The sequence below is a fragment of the Rana temporaria genome, chromosome 7, assembly GCF_905171775.1.
Source record: "Rana temporaria chromosome 7, aRanTem1.1, whole genome shotgun sequence".
NCBI classification, from domain to species: domain Eukaryota; kingdom Metazoa; phylum Chordata; class Amphibia; order Anura; family Ranidae; genus Rana; species Rana temporaria.
Genome location: NC_053495.1, coordinates 92771527 through 92792315, shown reverse-complemented (window position 1 = coordinate 92792315; position 20789 = coordinate 92771527). Strand labels below are relative to the sequence as shown.

The window sequence follows — 20789 nt, the reverse complement described above, 5'->3', positions numbered from 1 at the left end:
GTGTTTGCATTTAGAAGTGTTAAAAAAACGATTTAATGGCCAAAAATTAAAAACGCCTATAAACAAAACGCTGCTAAGCGCGGGTTACCGTGTTTAGCCGTGGTTGGCATCTGAAACGCAGAAATCTCCGGCACTTGAACCCACTTTTTTGCTTTCAGAGAAATGCTGTTAAATGCAACTGCCTAAAAACATCAATAAACAAGACTGTGTACATGGTCACATAGGATAACATTGAATGAGTTCAGGGGCATTTGAAAAAAAGCGTCCAACTGCCTCTGAACGTACGTTTAGCAGCGTTCTGTGTACATGTGGCCTAAGGCCCCATGCACACGAGACGCTGCTAAACGCGTGTTCAGAGGCATTTGGACAGCTTTTTCAACTGCCCCTGAACACATTCAATGTTATCCTATGTGTCCATGCACACGATCACGTTTTCTGCATTTTTCGGCAGTTGCGTTTATGCTCGTTTTTTCAGAAGCAAACAAATGGGTTCAGACGCAAAAGTTTTCGCGTTTCAGACGCAAAATGCGGTACCGCTGTTTTGCCGCGATTTCGTTTATAGGCGTTTTTAAAGGTGACCTATTTTTTTACATTAGAAATCTCAAAAATTATGAAAAACCATTAAAAAAAAACAAAAAAAATGTAATTGCTTGCATTGCATTGTGGACAATCCACAACTTGTGGCAGGTGACATGGCCAGGTGACGTGGCAAGTGAACAATCCACAACTTGTGGTAGGTGACGTGGCCAGGTGATGTGGCCAGGTCACGTGGCCAGTGGACAATCCACATCTTGTGGCAGGTGACATGGCCAGGTCATGTGGCAAGTGGACAATCTACAACTTGTGGCAGGTGACGTGGCCAGGTGACGTGGCCAGGTGACGTGGCAAGGTGACATGACCTGGTGACGTGGCAAGTGGACAATCCACAACTTGTGGCAGGTGACGTGGCCAGGTGATGTGGCAAGTGAACAATCCACAACTTGTGGCAGGTGACATGGACAATCCATAACTTGTGGCCAGGTGATGTGCCAGGTGACGTGCCAGGTGACGTGCCAGGTGACGTGGCCAGGTGACATGGCCAGGTGACATGGCAAGTGGACAATCTGCAACTTGTGGCAGGTGACGTGGCAAGTGGACAATCTGCAACTTGTGGCAGGTGACGTGGCAAGTGGACAATCCACAACTTGTGGCAGGTGACGTGGCCAGATGACATTGCCAGGTGATGTGGCCAGTGGACAATCCACAACTTGTGGCCAGGTGATGTGGCCAGTGGACAACTTGTGGCAGGTGATGTGGCCAGGTGATATGGCAAGTGGATAATCCACTTGTGGCAGATGACGTGGCAAGTGGACAATCCACAACTTGTGGAAAAAAAGGCAAGGAGAGAGGCGCCTCTGGGTGTGGTAACTTAAGACAGTTTAATAATTAAAACAAACACATGTGGTCATTACACTCACATTTGAGCAGAATAAGGCAGGCATGTAAAGGTTTCTTTTAATGCAAGGTGAGCTGTCATCCGAAGAGGGAAGTTCCTTTGCCAGTCAGAGGGAGCGCTGTGCGGGGAGGTCACTGCTGCATCAAACGATGGGCGTCCATAGGAATGGAGTTGGTTCTCAACCCGAGGTCTGGAGCGCACATGAAGAGCTGGCGAGGACGGATGACGTCACTACTGTGCCACCTTGCATTAAAAGAAACCTTTACATGCCTGCCTTATTCTGCTCAAATGTGAGTGTAATGACCACATGTGTTTGTTTTAATTATTAAACTGTCTTAAGTTACCACACCCAGAGGCGCCTCTCTCCTTGCCTTTTTTTCTAGAAACCGGAACATGGTCTCTGTTCCTCCTTGATGGCAGCCCTGGAAGTGTGTACCCATTACATTTCAACCACAGATTTATTGATCAGTTTACCCTAAACTGTCATTTCTTGACTCTTGACTCATTTCCCGTTGCTTTTACATTTATGCTATATTTGACATCAGAAGTTTTTTTGTGTACTTTTGCGCATTATTTACTTGTCTCAATCCACAACTTGTGGCAGGTGACGTGGACAGGTGATTTGGCAAGTGGATAATCCACTTGTGGCAGGTGACGTGGCAGGTGGACAATCCACAAATTGTGGCAGGTGTCGTGGTCAGGTGACGTGGCAAGTGGACAATCCACAACTTGTGGCAGGTGACATGGCCAGGTGACGTGGCCAGTGGACAATCCACAACTTGTGGCAGGTGACGTGGCAAGTGGACAATTCACAACTTATGGCAAGTGGACAATCCGCAGTTTGTGGCAGGTGATGTGGCCAGATGACATTGCCAGGTGATGTGGCCAGTGGACAATCCACAACTTGTGGCCAGGTGACGTGGCCAGTGCACAATCCACAACTTGTGGCAGGTGACGTGGCCAGTTGATGTGGCAGGTGACGTGGCCAGTGGACAATCCTTAACTTGTGGCAGGGGACGTGGCCAGGTGACATGACAAGTGGACAATCCACAACTTGTGGCAGGTGACGTGGCCAGGTGACATGGCAGGTGATGTTGCCAGTGGACAATCCACAACTTGTGGCAGGTGGCGTGGCCAGGTGACGTGGCAGATGACGTGGCAAGTGGACAATTCACAACTTGTGGCAGGTGACGTGGCAAGTGGACAATCCGCAGCTTGTGGCAGGTGATGTGGCAAATGACACACTAAATACAAGTACACTGCTGCTCTCTCAGCTGCTACTCACTCTGGTCTCACAAAATGTCTGAAATGGTTAAATAATACTGTTTTTTGAGCTTAGGGAGGGTCTTATGATGTTTCTTGACTAAACGCTTATAAACGCAAACGCGTTAAGAAGCTTTTTTTACATATATGAATAAAGTATCTGTAATTTTAAACTTGTACTCAGACTATGCTTTTCTCTTACATTACGATCTTACGATTTATTTGTATCATTCTAGGCTTTCATAGAAACCATGTATTGCAGTAAGGCTCCTATTCAAGAAGCTTTCATATATGCCAAGGTGAGAATTAAAATGTTCTCAAGACTTTAGTATAGTGACTTAAAGTGATTGTAAAGGTAAACATTTAAAAACAAAATAACAAACATGTTAATAAGATGATGTTATGCTTACCTGCTCTGTTAATGTTTTTGCACAGAGCAGCCCCAATCCTCCTCTTCTTAGATCAACCGCTGACGCTCCTGGCTCCTCCCCCCTGCTGAGTGCTGCAATAGAAATCTGCTTGGTATGGGTTTACTCATGCAGGCTCACTCTCTAGCCATGTTTTATATGTTGACACACACAGTGTGGCTCGCCCTGCCCCTCCCTCCTCACTGGCTGTAATTGACGGCAATGGAAGCCAATGGCTCCCACTGGTGTCTTTGAACCAGTAAGGAGGGAGAGGGAGAACAGTGATGCTGCTCAGCCCTGAATATAGGGGGGCGGGGACTGCACACAGAAGGTGTTTTGCTTTAATGCAGATAATACACAAAGGTAAAAAAAACTTCTGCCTTTAGAACCACCTTAAAGGTAATTTTTTACACTTTGTTACAGCAGACGTCTATAGGCATATAAAGAATATGTATCATCCTTTTTAAGAAATGGGCAGTCTTCCTGCCTGCCCAGACCAATTTTTAGTTTTCAGCGCTGTTGCACTTTGAATGACAATTGCGCGGTCATGCAAATTAAATCTTTATGTTTTTCCCCCCACAAATAGAGCTTTCGTTTGGTGGTATTTGATCATCTTTGCCGTTTTTTTTTTTGCACTATAAACAAAAGAGCAACAATTTTGAAAAAACACCATATTTTTTACTTTTTGATTAAATAAATATTTAACCACTTAAGCCCCGGACCTTTAGGCAGCTAAATGCCCAGGCCAGGTTTTGCGATTCCGCACTGCGTCGCTTTAACAGACAATTGCGCGATCGTGCGACGTGCCTCCCAAACAAAATTGACGTCCTTTTTTTCCCCACAAATAGAGCTTTCTTTTGGTGGTATGATGCAATATTTTTTACTTTTTGCTATAATAAATATCCCCCAAAAACATATATAAACATTTTTTTTCCTCAGTTTAGGCCGATACGTATTCTTCTACCTATTTTTGGTAAAAAAAAATCGCAATAAGCGTTTATCGATTGGTTTGCGCAAAATTTATAGCGTTTACAAAATAGGGGATAGTTTTATTATTTATTTTTTACTACTAATGGCGGCGATCAGCAATTTTTTTCGTGACTGCGACATTATGGCGGACACTTCGGACAATTTTGTCACATTTTTGGGACCATTGTCATTTTCACAGCAAAAAATGCATTTAGATTGCATTGTTTATTGTGAAAATGACAGTTGCAGTTTGGGAGTTAACCACAGGGGGCGCTGAAGGCGTTAGGGTTCACCTAGTGTGTGTTTACAACTGTAGGGGGGTGTGGCTGTAGGTCTGACGTCATCGATCGAGTCTCCCTATAAAAGGGATGACTCGATCGATGCAGCCGCCACAGTGAAGCACAGGGAAGCCGTGTTTACATACGGCTCTCCCCGTTCTTCAGTTCCGGGGAGCGATCGCGAGGGGGCGGCTAGAAACAAATAGCCGCGCCCTCGTCCCAGATCGCTCCCCGCGGGTTTCCGACTGCCGCATGTACCGGGGGGGGGTCCCGATCTGCGATTTTTATTGTGAACGTGACATTGCGGCGGACATATCGGACACTTTTGACACGTTTTTGGGACCATTCACATTTATACAGCGATTAGTGCTATAAAACTGCACTGATTACTGTGTAAATGTGACTGGCAGGGAAGGGGTTAACACTAGGGGGCACTGAAGGGGTTAATATGTTCCCTGGGAGTGATTACTAACTGTAGGGGCAGGGGGACTCACAAGGGGAGGAGACCGATCTGGGAACATACATCGGTCGCCTCACCTCTGACAGGAGGTGGATCTGTGTGTTTACACACTCCTGCCGTGTTTTCCGGCAATCGCGGGTGCCCGGCGGACATTGCGCCTGCCAGGCACGCGCACCGGGTCGCGAGATTTGCTGTGTCGCGCCCCCTAGTGGCACAGGACGTCATATGACGTCCACTCTGAACGACAGACAGTTCCTGCCGACGTCATTTTATTATGGCTCGGTAGGGAACTGGTTAAACAAACACTGACTCTTCCTACTAAGGATGCCCCAGTGGTTAGCGATCCATGATGCCTAACGGTAAAACACATTTTAATGTCTGAATTCAACTTTGACACGTGTTAATAAAACTGTATATATCATCACAATTACTTAGTGTATACAGGAAAATTATACTTTTTTTTATATACATAAATTGGGCCTTCATTTGGTGGTAAATGTTAATGGATATTGTGGGGAACAATCCACAGCTTTTATTTTTAATGTGTGTGTTTTTATGTATGTCTTGTTATTATGTCTATTGTCTAAGCAAAGAATGTGACACTAGAAGAATATGGGAAGGTGTTTAACTATCCTCCTCACCTATTCTGGGGGGGAGGGAGAACGTGTGTTTTTTTTTTTTCCCTCTCTTTCTCCCTTTCCCCTTTTTTTTTGGGGGGGGGGATCCCAAAACACATATCATTTAGAAGGGAATTCTATAATTATAAATAAGAAGACACATATAAATATAACATTTTAAACACAACCTTTTTTTCTTTGGGGTGTTTACCCCTCAATAAGGGAGGTAAACTTGAATCACAGACAAATAAATATAAGAAGGCACAGAGGAACATAATAAATATCACAAGTATCTCGCACTAGGAAGGAATACATATATATTAATACATTTTTATAGTCACAAAGATTTTCCTGCGTTCTCCCTTACCCCCCCCCCCTTCCTTTTTTTTGGGGGGGGGGAGGACCGGAAGTCACCATATAGTAAAGGAAGGTAGTATTGAGGCATGTTAAATGTAAAGAATTTTTTTTTAATAAAGTTTAATTATAAAAAAATAAAAAATAAATGTTAATGGATATTGTAGTCATATAGTAAAGGGATCAAGAATGATAATTAATAATTGATAAATAATTTGAATTATTCCCGCAGCAACTCAGTTCATCCAGACAGATGCATTTATTTAGACTTCAAAACAGCCAACTGAGGTACAGAGAAGGTAGATGACAGGATACTTGGAATATTCATGCAACAATCAGAAAACCCAGTTTCTCCTGTCATAGCAAGCATAGAGACACTACAAGCCAGCATAGGTCCAGTCTATAATATGCACCTAGGTAGCTTCCATGCATGCGATTATATGTGTTATAATCTAAACCTGTGCTTTCGTCTTGATGAAGAATGAATTTATGTGTGAATGTGACATAAAACAGCTAAAATCTTCCCCTGAAATACTAGTGTCTGAAACCTTTTGATCTTGTTGGTAATCAAGATGAAAAGGCTTAACTTGTTATTACAGTGGTAACTCGGATTACGAGCATAATCCATTCCAGGTGAATTGCTGTATTCTAAAGTACTCGCATATCAAAGCGAGTTTCCTCATTGAAGTCAGTGGAAACGAAAATAATTTGTTCCGCATTGACTTCAATGGCATGTAATACCGCATACGGCCAGAGGTGGGGGGGGGGGGGTGCCAGAGAGCCTCAGAAACAGGTAGAAAGGCCCGAGGACACCTCGGCTGACCTCGGCAAACCTCGGAAAGACTCAGTTCCTGAAGTTTGCCGAGGTCAAACAAACTGTCCTCGGGCCTTTCCGTGCATTTCCGAACGGCGGCGATCAGCACTGTTCGGCTGCGATTGGCGCCGTTCGGCTCCGGTGCCCCCCACCTCACGCCAAACGCGGTACTGCATACCGCTTTTGCCTGAATCCTGCTCGTTTTCCGAAATAACACTCGCAAACCGAGCTAGGATTTTTTTGAATACAGTGCTCGTATTGCTTCAGCTAATCAGGGCTTTCAATGCACTGCGCGGAGCTCCTAGAAACGCTTTGCAAATCCCAATTTTCGATAGCAGGTTATGCTATGCAACCTACAATAACCATAAAGTCTATTAACTGAATGGACTAAAATATATCTAAGGAACCAGCTGCTATGCTTACTGACCATTCAGTTATGGAGCTCTTACAGCTTATGCCTGTAAAGGCTTAGTGGATATAATCTGTCCTTCTTCTCATATACGTTTTTTTCCTGTTATTATGTGTACAACACTTTGGCTAAAATGCTGGTCAGTGGAACTGTAATGCAAAAAAAAACGCTGCCTATGCACCGCTTTTGACAAAGAACACCTCTTTATAGCTTCTGTAGATAATTTTATCACTGGCGGAAAGAGTGCTTGTTTACGTCAGCATAAAAACCTAGACCTCAGTGGGAAAAAATCCTCCAACTAAAACATAAAAGGGGTTCATTTTTTTTCCCCAGGCCTCCAACTCCAAAGCCAATTTTCAACTCCAAAATTTTATTGAAAACCTTAGGGCCACAAACCTTCCAAACAAGTCCTCATCGGCATGAAAGAAAGCAGTAAATTCAAAATTGCAAAGACACATGTTCGCCTTTGTGGACACATGGTTAGCACGAATCTCAGATGGTAGTGGCTACAAAGAAGAGCTTCTGCTCTTGCAGATCCTTTGTCATTGTTCCAGCTGCAGAAAGTCTTCAAAGTTTTTATTCCAACTTTTTCATTGTTCCAAAAGGGGGCAATCACCCCAAATGCCTTAAATGTCTTTGTTTGATTTCAAAAGATTGGCATGAAATCCACCAGGCCTGTCATACTTTCTAGTACACCAAAATGTCCTTCAATTTTCCTTGTTGCCCTTCTGTTTGGCCTTGTTTTAACCAAAAAAAGTTATTTATATAGTATCAGAACCTTATATTTCACAAAATGTGGCAAATCTGCATATGTCAGTGTTAAATACTGAGGGTTTACATACATTAAAACATCAAACTGATAAAATGTCAATATAAAACATATTTTTGTTTCCAATTAGTTTGATTTTGAGTGCCGAGCCAGAGGAGCTGATATTCTTGCTTACCTGCCTGTTGTTGCTGGAGGAGACAGAGCAAACACGCTGCATTATGTGAAAAACGATCAGATAATCAAGGTAAGTAAAGTGTAGATAAAATAATATTTATTTTCTAGTGCTGTTTTTTTGCTTTTATGTTGTATCTTAATCTGAAAGGATGTTTTATTGAAATGATTAATTACTTCCATGTCTGGTTATTATACATTTTATTTAAAAAATCAAAAAATTCTGAAGAAGCATTTGTTGTCTTGGGTTGCTCATATAAAGTCTATGCAGCTGTTAAATTAACCAATCCCCAAAGCCTATGCTTCAAATGTCAAGCTCAAGGCATTTATTTACAGCTTGATTTCTTTTTTAACCACTTAAGCCCTGGACCTTTAGGCAGCTAAATGCCCAGGCCAGGTTTTGCGATTCGGCACAGAGTTGCTTTAACAGACAATTGCGCGGTCGTGCGATGTGGCTCCCAAACAAAATTGACGTCCTTTTTTTCCTACAAATAGAGCTTTCTTTTGGTGGTATTTGATCATCTCTGCGGTTTTTATTTTTTGCACTATAAACAAAAATAGAGCGACAATTTTTACTTTTTGCTATAATAAATATCCCCCAAAAACATATATACATTTTTCTCTATCGTACATCACGGGACACAGAGCGGCATATTCATTACTATGTGGGTTATATGGAGTACCTTCAGGTGATGGACACTGGCAATCTCAAACAGGAAGTCCCCTCCCTATATAACCCCCTCCCATAGGAGGAGTACCTCAGTTTTTTCGCCAGTGTCTTAGGTGTTGGTCATGGTTTAGCTTTGCCTCCACATCCTTGGGATCAGTGCAGGCTAACCGGATCTGTCCAACGGCCTCAGTGCTAAAGTGGACAGTATCCGGACCCCAAAGCCATGGGGTTTTGCCCATAACGCTTCTCTTTTAGAGAGCTGGACCCTGGGCCCAGGACTTAGAACCTTGGGTACCTAAAGCTCCTGTTGCCAGGGTGCTATATGGGCCCAGGACAGTGGCTCCTTCATAGGAACCCAGGGCCTGAAGGTCTAGACGCCACCCACGGAGATGGGGGAAGATTGGACCTCTTGCTGTGCAAAGTCCTGCGGCATGGAGCAGGTAAGTATTGGGGGAGCTTGCGGAACTTGGTTCTTGGCAGGTTCCCTGGAGGGGGGTGCACAGGGGGACATGCCTGGGTATGCTCTGCATTGGCAAATGAATCACTATGTCTATGGCAGAGACAGGATGATTCGATGTTTTCCCCCAGGGATAGGTGACCTCCCTGTTAAGTGTTGCTGTAATAGACTATGGCTGCTGGCGCTAGGTGTGGGATCTCTGTGACCCAAAGGGGAGCTGTTTTTCCCATGCTAAGAGGAGGTCTGTGACCTACCTGAGGGCTTACCTGCCTGGGTGCTGCGAGCTCCGTTCTCCTCCATGTGCGATGGCCCCCGCCGACGGGCGCGCGCGCCCGAGATATGCACGATATTCGCGCCATTGGCTGGAGTGGGGGCGCGTCCCTGTGGGCGGCGAATCGCAATAAAGGAAGGGGAGGCCCTTCCACTAGCTGCCAAAAGCTTCAGTGTCGTCCTGAGCTAGAGGAGAGGAGGACGCAGAGCGGAGCACGCTGAGGACACCCGGTGGCGGAAGGAAGGATTGCAGTCTTTCTAAAAAATAGACTGTCAAACCTACAGATAGGTTTTTCTTTTCCTTTTTTTCAGCAGATGGCTATTGGCAATACTTACTAGGAGACAGAGTATTTTTTCCTCTTCAAAAAAAAAAAGAAAAAAAAAAAAGAAAAAGATATATAAATATAAAAAAAAAAAAAAAAAAAAGGGAAAAGGGAAGGAACTTCTGATCTCCCTTCTCAGTTTGGGCGTTCGGTGTTGTACCATGGCTTCTGGGTCAGAGGGTACAAAAGGTGGGGATTCCCCCGCAAAATCCGAGGGCTCAGACACGGCTATGCCGCTGCTCTCCCCACAGGACATATCAGGGCACGCCTTGATGGGACCTGGGGGATCTGGTGCTGGGGCTGGTCCAGGTCAGTCCAACCCCGGGTTTGTCACTGAGAGGGTGCTTGCTGTTTCTTTAGGAGAACTAGAGAAAAGAATGGCAAAGAGGATAGCTAAGGCTATATCGGGTAGAAAGCGGACTAGGTCTCCGTCACCCGAGCAGGAACCCTCAGACTCAGAGATCCTTTCCCTAGGGGAATTGGATAAACTTGACGTTTTGGACCAGGGTGGTTCAGAGATTGAGGATCCGGATACTGAGGAGTCTGGTTCAGCCTCCCAAGGGGAAAGCTTGTGGGTTCAAGCCTTAACGGACATGGTCCATGAGGCATTTAAGTTACCCGTACCAGAACCTCAAGTATCGGCAGTTTCAGCTTTAGGCTCATTAAGAGCGCCTCAAAGCAACGCAGTTTTTCCGGTCCATCCTCTACTCGAAGATGTCATATTTCAGGATTGGATCAAGCCAGATAGTCTTTTTACCACCTAAAAAATTCTCTGTTTTATATCCTATGGAGGAGAAATTCTCCAAAAGGTGGGCGCCCCCGGCTGTGGACGCAGCCATTTCCTGTGTGAACAGATCTTTAACTTGTCCTGTGGAAAATTTACAGGTGTTTAAGGATCCGGTTGATAAACGCTTGGAAACATTACTCAAGGCCTCCTTTACTTCAGCAGGGGCGGTAGTTCAGCCCGCTGTGGCTGCTATTGGAGTTGCCCAAGCATTATCAGACAAGACTAAGCAAATGCTTAAACTTATCCCTGCCCAGCAGGCAGAGGAATTTTCGGATATACCCAGGGCTATACGCTTTACGGTGGATGCTATCAAGGACTCCATCCAGCAGGCGTCACGTTTATCCTTATTTCTAATCCATATGAGAAGGCTCTTATGGTTGAAGAATTGGGAGGCAGAGCCCCCGTGCAAAAAACTCCTGGTAGGGTTCCCCTTCCATGGAGGACGACTCTTCGGAGAAGATCTGGATAGATATATTCAGACTATATCAAGCGGCAAAAGCACTCTCTTGCCAGTCAAGAAGAAGGCTCGAGGGCCCGCATTTAAGCGCCAGCCCTCCCCGGGGCAGGGGCCCTCTAATACCAAACAGTATCGACGGCCTCCTGCAAGATCAGGCTTTAACAATAAGCCGCAGGGCCAAGCCACAGGGGGCAAGAAGCAGTGGTACCGCAAGCCTGCGAAGCCAGCCCCCAAGTCGGCCTTATGAAGGGGCGCCCCCACCCACGATGGTGGGGGGAAGGCTGCGTCTCTTTGCAGAGGTTTGGGAGGCCAGCATTCCCGACTGCTGGGTACGGTCTTCCGTGACCACGGGCTACAAACTAGAATTTCTAAAAATTCCTCCTCCTCATTACCAGGAGTCAAGAGTGCCAGGCGACCCTGTGAAAAGAGCCGCATTAATGGCGGCATTGAATCATCTGCTATGCCAGAAGGTGATAGTAGAAGTACCAGTCCGGGAACAGGGATTGGGGTTCTACTCCAACCTGTTTATCATCCCAAAGCCCAACGGCGATGTCAGGCCAATTTTGGACTTAAAGGGAGTAAATGCGGGGGGCGTGGCCTGGAGCGACATGGGATAGGACGCTAGTCTGCTGAGCTCCGCCGGCCGTTTATCCTTTCCGCTCTATCCTGCACTCCTACTCGAGACTTTCCTCACTAAAACCTCATAGCAGACCCCGGGCACCTCGGTTACCATGGCCCCACCGAAAACGAGCAAATCGGCGGGTCCAAAAATCGATCAATATCTCCGTCAGGAGAAGGACCCCCCAGCGCAAGATGGCGGCGCCACGAGGACGGAGGAGGCCACAGTCAGCGCAGACATCGCAAAGGTGCTGGTAGCTATCACCTCCTGTCAAGAAGCCGTGGCGGCTTGCCAGACCACCCTCACGGCGAAGATAGAGGAGGTAAAAGTGGACATTTCACTGGTACGTCAGGATATGCAGAGGCTGAGAGAGAGGGTGTCTGAGGCGGAGGTGAGACTTGGCGCCGTGGAGGATTCCCTCCCCCCCATCCAGCAATCCTCTGAAGCCATGCAGCTGCAGATTAACCAGCTCCTTGAGAAGCAAGACGACCTCGAGAATAGAAGCCGTAGGTGTAACTTAAGGTTCGTCGGCCTCCCGGAGGGGGTGGAGGGGAGAGACCCACAGGACTTTCTGGAGAAGCTGCTCAGGGACGCCTATGGCAGAGAGGCCTTCTCCCCCATGTTCGCTGTGGAACGAGCGCACCGCATGCCAGGCAGACAGCCACCACCCGGAGCTCCGCCCCGCACGGTCATTGCAAAGTTCCTAAACTATAGGGACAGGGACGCCATCCTCCGGTTGAGCAGGGAGAGGGGTAATATCCCCTTCGACAACAAGATGGTGGCTGCGTTCCCGGACTTCTCGGCTGAGGTCCAGCGCAGGAGGAAGACCTTCATGGAAGCCAAGCGACGATTGCGAGTCAAGCATATTAAATACGCCATGCTGTTCCCGGCCCGTCTTCGCGTGGAAGGAGAGGATCGTGCACACTTCTTCGAGGATCCAGAAGAGGTGCTGACCTGGTTGGAGCGGCAGGACAGACGCAGATAAGTACACAGCTTCCCCAGTCCCCCGCTGCACTACTTACAGCGGCGCCATGGCCCAGAAGCATCCTAATGGTCACCCCCGCAGGGGTCTTACTACTCCCAGTTGTACTAGTGTATGGGGGATTTCCCCCTCACCCTTTCCCCTGTTGTTCCCCTGCGGGGTGCCAGGCTACAACACCTCCTACCCCCCTAGATGCCTTCGGCCTAATGCCCTTCCCCCCCCCCCTGTGGGATACAGAGGGGCCCGAACTGCATCCTGACATTGCTCACTGACACCCGGAGCCCCCGGGACACCCGGGCTTCTCCTGACGGGCCGGGGGGGAAACAAGGGGGATGCCTACCTGAACAATTGCCTTGCACCCTCAGACACGGGTCTTTTGAGAATGTTGTCTGACTTACAGGAAAGTCTACACGCTAAGCGAATTTACGTTTTCACTGTTTCTAAATCTTTTTTAAATGTTTTTTTCTTTTCTTTTCCCTTTTTTTTCCAATCTCCCTCCTCCGGCGGAGGGAGGCACACTGCCTAGGGCACGCAATGGGAAGCGAGCCAGGTCCTACACCGTGCCCGAGCGCACAGCGGTATTCCGCCCCACTTGCAGCAACCCACCATCAATCCTGGGGAACTGCTGATGCGCGGTCCCACCCTGGGTGGCCTGGCCGGATACTATCCGGGACTGTGCTGGTAGTCTCCCAGTGGATATCCTGGCTAGTTAGAATGTTCATCTATACAATGCATTGGGTGCTGCTTTTGCCACGTTGGCAGTTGAGGGTTCAAGCCCGCACCAGTTGGGGAAAGCGCAGGGCAGGGTGGGGGGAGGGAGGGGTGTTAGGGTGCTGGGTTACTGATGTTTTTATTTTGATACGGGTTCTGTTTGAGCAAAATGCATATAGAGGATGTATTATCGTGTTATTGATGATGTATGGAAGTGTACAAGATAGCGGTCAGGGGGAAATGTGGTATGTACTTAAAAATAGTCTGAATCCTGGAGTTCTCTACCTCCCCTGGTATGTCCCATGGCCACGTTGAAACTGTTAACCTGGAATGTCCGTGGACTAAGGGACCCGATTAAGCGCTCTGCAGTATTTGCGCTACTCAAAAAACTAAGGGCGGATGTTGTGGTCCTTGTGGAGACACACGCGGAAGGCCTGGCCCTGCGGACGCTCAAGCGGCCGTGGGTGGGCTGGAGCTATCACTCAGTATACACCTCCCACTCCAGAGGAGTCTCTATACTAATTGCCAAGACGGCACACTTTGAACTCCAGGATTCAGTGATAGACCCACAGGGCAGGTATGTCTTTTTGAAAGCTAAACTACATGGGGATCCGGTCCTCCTTATGGCATTTTATGTCCCACCCCCGTTTCAGTCCACCGTAGTGGTCACCGGATTCGACTTTATGGCCCTGCACCCTGATACACCGGCAATCTGGCTGGGTGACTTTAACACAGTACTAGATCCCTCCCTGGATAGGTTGGTCAAAGATCAGGCTGAACCCGCTAGGCCGCGTCCCACGAGATTCGCGAGGCTTCTCGCGGATTTTAACTTAGTAGATGTGTGGAGACATGGGCACCCCGCAGAGCGGGCATACACATGTTTCTCGGCCTCGCACCACTCAATGTCCCGCATAGACCTGGTCCTAGTGTCTAAAACGCTTCTCCCCAGGGTTAGAGAGACAGGCTTTTCTCCCCGGTCCCTCTCCGACCACTGCCCATGCTGGACAAAATTATCGCTGCCCCGGACCCACCCACCGCCCACATGGCGGTTAAACCCGTTCTGGCTGACCCTGCTACCGGAGGACGCGGATCTGGCCACGGAGTGGGAGCACTACTTTGCTGATAACACTGGATCTGCGTCCCCCCGGGCAGTCTGGGAGGCCTTCAAATTACATGCCCGCATGACACTCTCGGCCCGTATTAATTCCCTTAAGGCCACTTCTGCAGAGGCACTTGATAGGGCCATGGAACTCGTCACGGCGAAAGAGAGGGAATACTCTGCCAACCCGAGTACAGACCTAGCTGCGGAACTTCAGCTCTGCACTAGGGCGGCCGACCAACTACACTATGAGAAATCGAAGCGAAAGCTTTTCTTTCTCAAACAGAGGAATTATGAGCATGGGGAGAGAGCAGGGAAGTTACTCGCCTACCTGGTACACTGCGAAGAAAGACCTCCGGTGGTGATCTCCCTGCGCTCACCAGACGGAGACCTGATAGCCGACCCGGAACAGGTGGCTAATATGTTTCACGACTTCTTCTCTTCCCTATACGACACGGTGGCCCCAGACTCTGACTCCCTGTCCGAGAACTTTCTTGCCGACCTACAGATCCCACGACTCACTACACAGCAGGCCCAAGCGCTCGAGGAGCCACTGACGGCAGAGGAGATATCCACTGCACTCGCTGGCCTTCCAAAATCTAAAGCCCCGGGGTCGGATGGCTTGCCAACCGAGTTCTACACCACTTATGCAGAAACACTGGTCCCTAGGCTCCTCGCCCTCTACAAGTCTATCTTTGATAGCTCAGAACTCCCGCCTTCAATGAGGGAAGCCACCATAGTCTTGATCCCTAAGCCAGGCAAGGACCCCCATCAACCAGAGTCATACCGCCCCATCTCCCTTCTACAAGTGGACATTAAAATCTTGGCCAAAGTGCTCTCAGCCCGACTCAACGGCGTGATCCTTTCCCTAGTACACGCTGACCAAGCGGGCTTCATGCCCGGCCGGAATACCTCATTTAACCTCAGGAGGCTGTTCATCAACCTCCAGGCCAAACATGACAACCCAGGGGCCCGAATAGTCGTCGCCCTGGACACTGCCAAGGCGTTTGACTCAGTGGAATGGCGATACTTATGGACGTGCCTTGCCAAGTTCGGACTAGGACCTAAATTTATTCAGTGGGTGAAGCTCCTTTACCAGGCCCCAGGGGCCAGAGTACTGGCCAACGGGTGGCTCTCGGACTGTTTCCCACTGCGGCGTGGCACAAGACAGGGCTGCCCCTGTCGCCGCTGCTGTATGCCCTGGCGGCGGAACCGTTGGCAATCGCCATACGATCGCACCCAGGTATAACGGGACTGCGGAGAGGGGAATTGGAGGAGAGAATAAGTACCTATGCAGACGACACACTTCTATACCTGGACGACTCCACGAACTCCCTCCCACTGGCTCTGTCCCTGATTGAGCGCTTCGGCGCTTTCTCGGGACTCAGGATCAACTGGGACAAATCCCAAATACTCCCATTGGATAGCTACCCGGTGACCAGGGAAGGGGCTCTACTCCCTCTACAGAGAGTGGCTGACATTAAGTATCTGGGGATTCGGACCACCAGAGATCCAGCAGACTACACCTCACTGAACGTCACACCATTGTATGACATGCTAAAATCTAGAACACAGGCCTCGACCAGACTCCCACTGGGAGTCACGGGCCGCATAAATCTAATTAAGATGGTCCTATTACCCAAGATTCTTTACATGGTGTGGCACTCACCGGTGTATCTTGTGCTCAGGTGTTTTAGGCTCATAGAAACTATCTTGAAGCCGTTTGTGTGGGGCTCCGCGAGACACAAACTTCCCTGGCATAGACTGAAAAACCCGACCGACCTGGCAGGACTGGCACTACCCGATTTCAATGCGTACTATTTGGCTGCACAACTGTCACAACTGTTCCATGTAGACAAGGTGGACAGGATCAGGTTCCTGCGCCTCCTCTGTCCTGCATGGATCCAACCGATAGGCGACCCCCTGGTGGCTATAGCGGGGGGGGCAAGGATAAGGGAGGGACGCCACTCCCTGCTGTATCACTACAGGAGGGTGTGGAACATAGTGTCGGGTACACTAAACATAGCACCCTTGCATGGCTACACCTCCATGTGGCGCAATTCAGCCCTACCGGAGTTCGAGCACATACAAGACACTGAGGTGTGGAGTGCCAGGGGAATCTTCTACCTGTCCCACATCACCAGGAGCGGAAAACTGAAACCCTTTACTACGCTACAATCTGAGTATGATCTGCCAGACCATATGTTCCTCCGCTATGCCCAGATACGGCACGCCTTTCGGGCGCAATTCCCCCAGGATGATTTGGCCCTTGCTGACAACCCCCTCATGGCAGCAGTCAGGTACCCAGACCCTAAAAAACTGATCACCCAGTTCCACACCATGATCACGCTTCCGGGGGCGACAGTGTCAGCTTATGCCCTGAAGTCCAGGTGGGAGGGGGAAGTGGGCCCGTTAGAGGATGATGAGTGGAGTGACGCCCTAGATGCATGTAAACTGGTATCCCCAAAACTGTCAGATCGCCTCACGCAAACCTACATCATAAACAGGGCTTACCTCACACCTCTTAGAATTTCCAAGTACAGAAGGGACTCCTCCGCTTTGTGCCCAATGTGCAATCGCGAAACAGGCACTTTTTTTCATTTACTATGGCAGTGTGCTAAGATCCAGACCTTCTGGGAGCAGGTGGTAAAATTCCTTCACGACAAAATGGGATCCCCCATTACTCTACAGCCCAAGCTGTGCCTCTTAGGCATTCTACCTGACACTGAAATAAGTAAATTCCTCAAAGTATTCCTCCATGAGACGCTTTTCATAGCTCGCAAAGTCATAGCGCGGGTCTGGATGCGTCCAGAACCCCCAGAGCTGTCCCACTGGCTGGCTGAGGTCAATAGTGTCCTACCTTACAAAAAACTAGTATACTCACATAGGGGCTGTGCGGCCAAATACGACAAAATCTGGGGAAAATGGCTAAATTCGTCTGCAACCTGCTCCCGGGAGGGTTAGAGGTGCCCAAAATATCACTGAGCCCATGAAGGGACATGGGGGGGCGGGAGGGCCGTGGATGGATGGACAACTGACCCTACTGCACTTTGTACACGTCACAAGATAAACAGATATGGATGTATTTTGTACCCTTTATCGCATGTTGGTCTGATATATATGCCCACACTCTGTTAATAATCACCCTCTGTGTATTATAAACGTGCGCGATTTGAGCGCCCTGTACGTTATTATTTTGCTCAATAAAAACTCTTTGATTTAAAGGGAGTAAATGCGTACCTAAAGGTCCGCTCATTCCGGATGGAAACTATTCGGTCAGCTGTCACCGTGCTCCAGAAGGACGACTTCATGGCATCCATAGACATAAAGGATGCTTACCTTCATGTGCCAATTTTTCAGCCACATCAAGTATTTTTACGCTTCTCGGTGGCTCAGCGTCATTTCCAATTTGTGGCGCTCCCCTTCGGGTTGGCTACGGCCCCCCGGGTATTCACGAAGGTCCTAGCTCCAATCCTAGCCAATCTAAGGACCCAAGGGGTCACGATCCTAGCGTACCTGGACGACCTCTTGGTCATAGACCACTCGTCTCCTGGCCTGGAACGAGCAGTGGCCCTCACGATTCAGTACCTCGAGAGGTTCGGCTGGGTCCTAAATCGAGACAAGTCAGCATTCCAGCCCACAAGGCAGCTGGAATATCTCGGCATGAGGTTGGATACAGAACAACAGAAGGTGTTCCTACCCCTATTAAAGGTCAAGGCCATCAAAGAGCTAATACAAATAGTTCTAAGCAAGAGAAAGCCAACTGTTCGCCTATGTATGCGGTTACTAGGCAAGTTGGTGGCCACGTTCGAGGCGGTACCGTACGCTCAGAGCCACACTCGCATCCTGCAGGCAGCCATCCTGTCAGCGTGGAGCAAGAGGCCTCAGGCCTTAGAAATTCCTTTGCCACTCTCACCAAGAGTCCGGCAAAGTCTATCTTGGTGGTTAAACCCACAGAATCTCCTGAAGGGAAAGACTTTCAGTCCTGTGACCTGGAAGATAGTAACCACAGACGCCAGCCTGATGGGCTGGGGAGCAATTTTGGAGGGTTGCACTCGCCAGGGCACTTGGGCAGCGGCAGAGAAGCAGTTGCCCATCAATATCTTGGAGCTCAGAGCTGCTCGACTAGCCCTCAGGGCTTGGACGTCCAAACTACAGGGGTTCCCGGTGAGAATACAATCGGACAATGCCACGGCGGTGGCGTATATAAATCACCAAGGGGGAACCAAGAGTCAAGCCGCTCAGAGAGAAGTGAGCTTGATTCTCTTGTGGGCAGAGGCCCATGTGCCCTGCATATCGGCTATATTCATTCCCGGAGTGGACAACCTACAGGCGGACTTCTTAAGTCGCCAGACTCTGTTGCCGGGGGAGTGGTCTCTGCATCCACAGGTCTTTCAGACACTCTGCCAGAAATGGGGAGTGCCGGACGTGGATATCATGGCATCAAGACTGAACAAGAAGCTAGACAGGTTCATGTCCCGCACAAGGGATCCCAGGGCCTGCGGAACCGATGCGTTAGTTTGCCCTTGGCATCAGTTCAAACTTCTTTATGCATTTCCCCCGCTCCAGTTACTACCCCGCCTGCTGCGCAGGATCAGGGTGGAGCACATACCAGTCATCCTGGTAGCTCCAGCATGGCCCAGAAGGGCATGGTACTCACTAATCCTAAGGATGGCAGTGGGCGACCCTTGGACTCTTCCTCTACGGCCAGACCTGCTCTCACAAGGTCCGATCTTCCACCCTGCCTTACGGCATCTAAATTTGACGGCCTGGAAGCTGAATCCCTGATTCTCAGGGGTAGAGGTCTGTCGCAGAAGGTAATCTCTACCCTGATCAGAGCCAGAAAGCCGGTCTCTAGGGTAATTTACTACAGGGTCTGGAAGACCTATGTAGGCTGGTGTGAGTCCAAGAAATGGCTTTCCCGCAAATTTACCATTGATAGGGTATTACGTTTTCTCCAGCTAGGAGTGGATAAAGGACTGGCATTAAGCACAATCAAAGGACAGATTTCAGCTTTGTCAGTGTGGTTTCAGAGGCCGCTGGCCACCCACTCGCTGGTTAAGACCTTCATGCAAGGGGTCTTACGTATTAATCCGCCAGTTAAATCCCCGCTTTGTCCGTGGGACTTAAATCTTGTTCTGTCAACTTTACAGAAACAACCTTTTGAGCCGTTGGCTGAAGTTCCTTTGGTTTTGCTAACAAGGAAGTTGGTGTTTCTGGTCGCCATAGTGTCCGCCAGAAGAGTATCAGAGTTGGCAGCCTTATCTTGCAAGGAGCCATATCTTATTCTACACAAGGACAGGGTGGTTCTCCGCCCTCATCCTTCCTTCCTACCGAAGGTTATATCCAGTTTTCATCTAAACCAGGATTTGGTACTGCCATCTTTCTTTCCAAAGCCTACTTCCAGAAAGGAAGGGTTGCTGCATACCCTGGATATTGTCAGGGCCATAAAGGCCTATCTTAAAGCCACAGAGAAGATTCGGAAAACAGAGGTGTTATTTATTTTACCGGATGGGCCCAAGAAGGGGCAGGCAGCTGCAAAATCCACCATTTCTAGATGGATTAAGCAGTTAATCACTCAGGCCTACGGCTTGAAAGGGTTGCCTCCTCCGTTATCATTAAAGGCTCATTCTACCAGGGCCATGGGCGCTTCCTGGGCAGCACATCATCAGATCTCTATGGCTCAAATATGCAAGGCGGCAACCTGGTCTTCTGTCTACACGTTTACAAAGTTTTACCAGGTGGACGTAAGAAGAGATACAGATACAGCCTTTGGGCAGGCAGTGCTGCGGGCTGCAGTTTGAAACCCTCGGAGTCCGGGGGCTCCCTTTTTGAGTTAAAATTTAAAATTTAAAGAATTTTTTTTTCTCAACTAAGTTGGATTTATTATTGGTTGAGTATCTTCCTCTAAATTAAATCCTTTTGTCTTGGGAAGATGTCTCCCTCCCCTCATTAAGCATTGCTTTGGGACATCCCACATAGTAATGAATATGCCGCTTTGTGTCCTGTGATGTACGATAGAGAAAAAGAGATTTTAATACAGCTTACCTGTAAAATCTTTTTCTTGGAGTACATCACGGGACACAGAGCTCCCGCCCCTCTTATGGGGACCATTTTGGGAGGCATACTGCTTGCTACAAAACTGAGGTACTCCTCCTATGGGAGGGGGTTATATAGGGAGGGGACTTCCTGTTTGAGATTGCCAGTGTCCATCACCTGAAGGTACTCCATATAACCCACATAGTAATGAATATGCCGCTCTGTGTCCCGTGATGTACTCCAAGAAAAAGATTTTACAGGTAAGCTGTATTAAAATCTCTTTTTTTCCCTCAGTTTAGGCCGATACGTATTCTTCTACCTATTTTTGGTAAAAAAAAATCACAATAAGCGTTTATCGATTGGTTTGCGCAAAATTTATAGCATTTACAAAATAGGGGATAGTTTTTTTTTTTTTGTTTTTTTTTACTA

The 20789-nt window shown here is 48.3% G+C and overlaps 1 protein-coding gene across 2 annotated transcripts in view; it reads left to right on the top strand.

Moving 5' to 3' along the window:
• The window catches only part of XPNPEP3 (X-prolyl aminopeptidase 3), a 255076-nt gene that overhangs the window by 118978 nt on the left and 115309 nt on the right, over window positions 1-20789 (top strand). For both annotated transcript variants that reach the window (XM_040359658.1, XM_040359657.1), the window contains exons 5-6: window positions 2935-2997; window positions 7906-8019. In XM_040359658.1, coding sequence (XP_040215592.1) covers window positions 2935-2997; window positions 7906-8019 — 177 coding nt within the window. The remainder of the gene's footprint in view (window positions 1-2934; window positions 2998-7905; window positions 8020-20789) is intronic.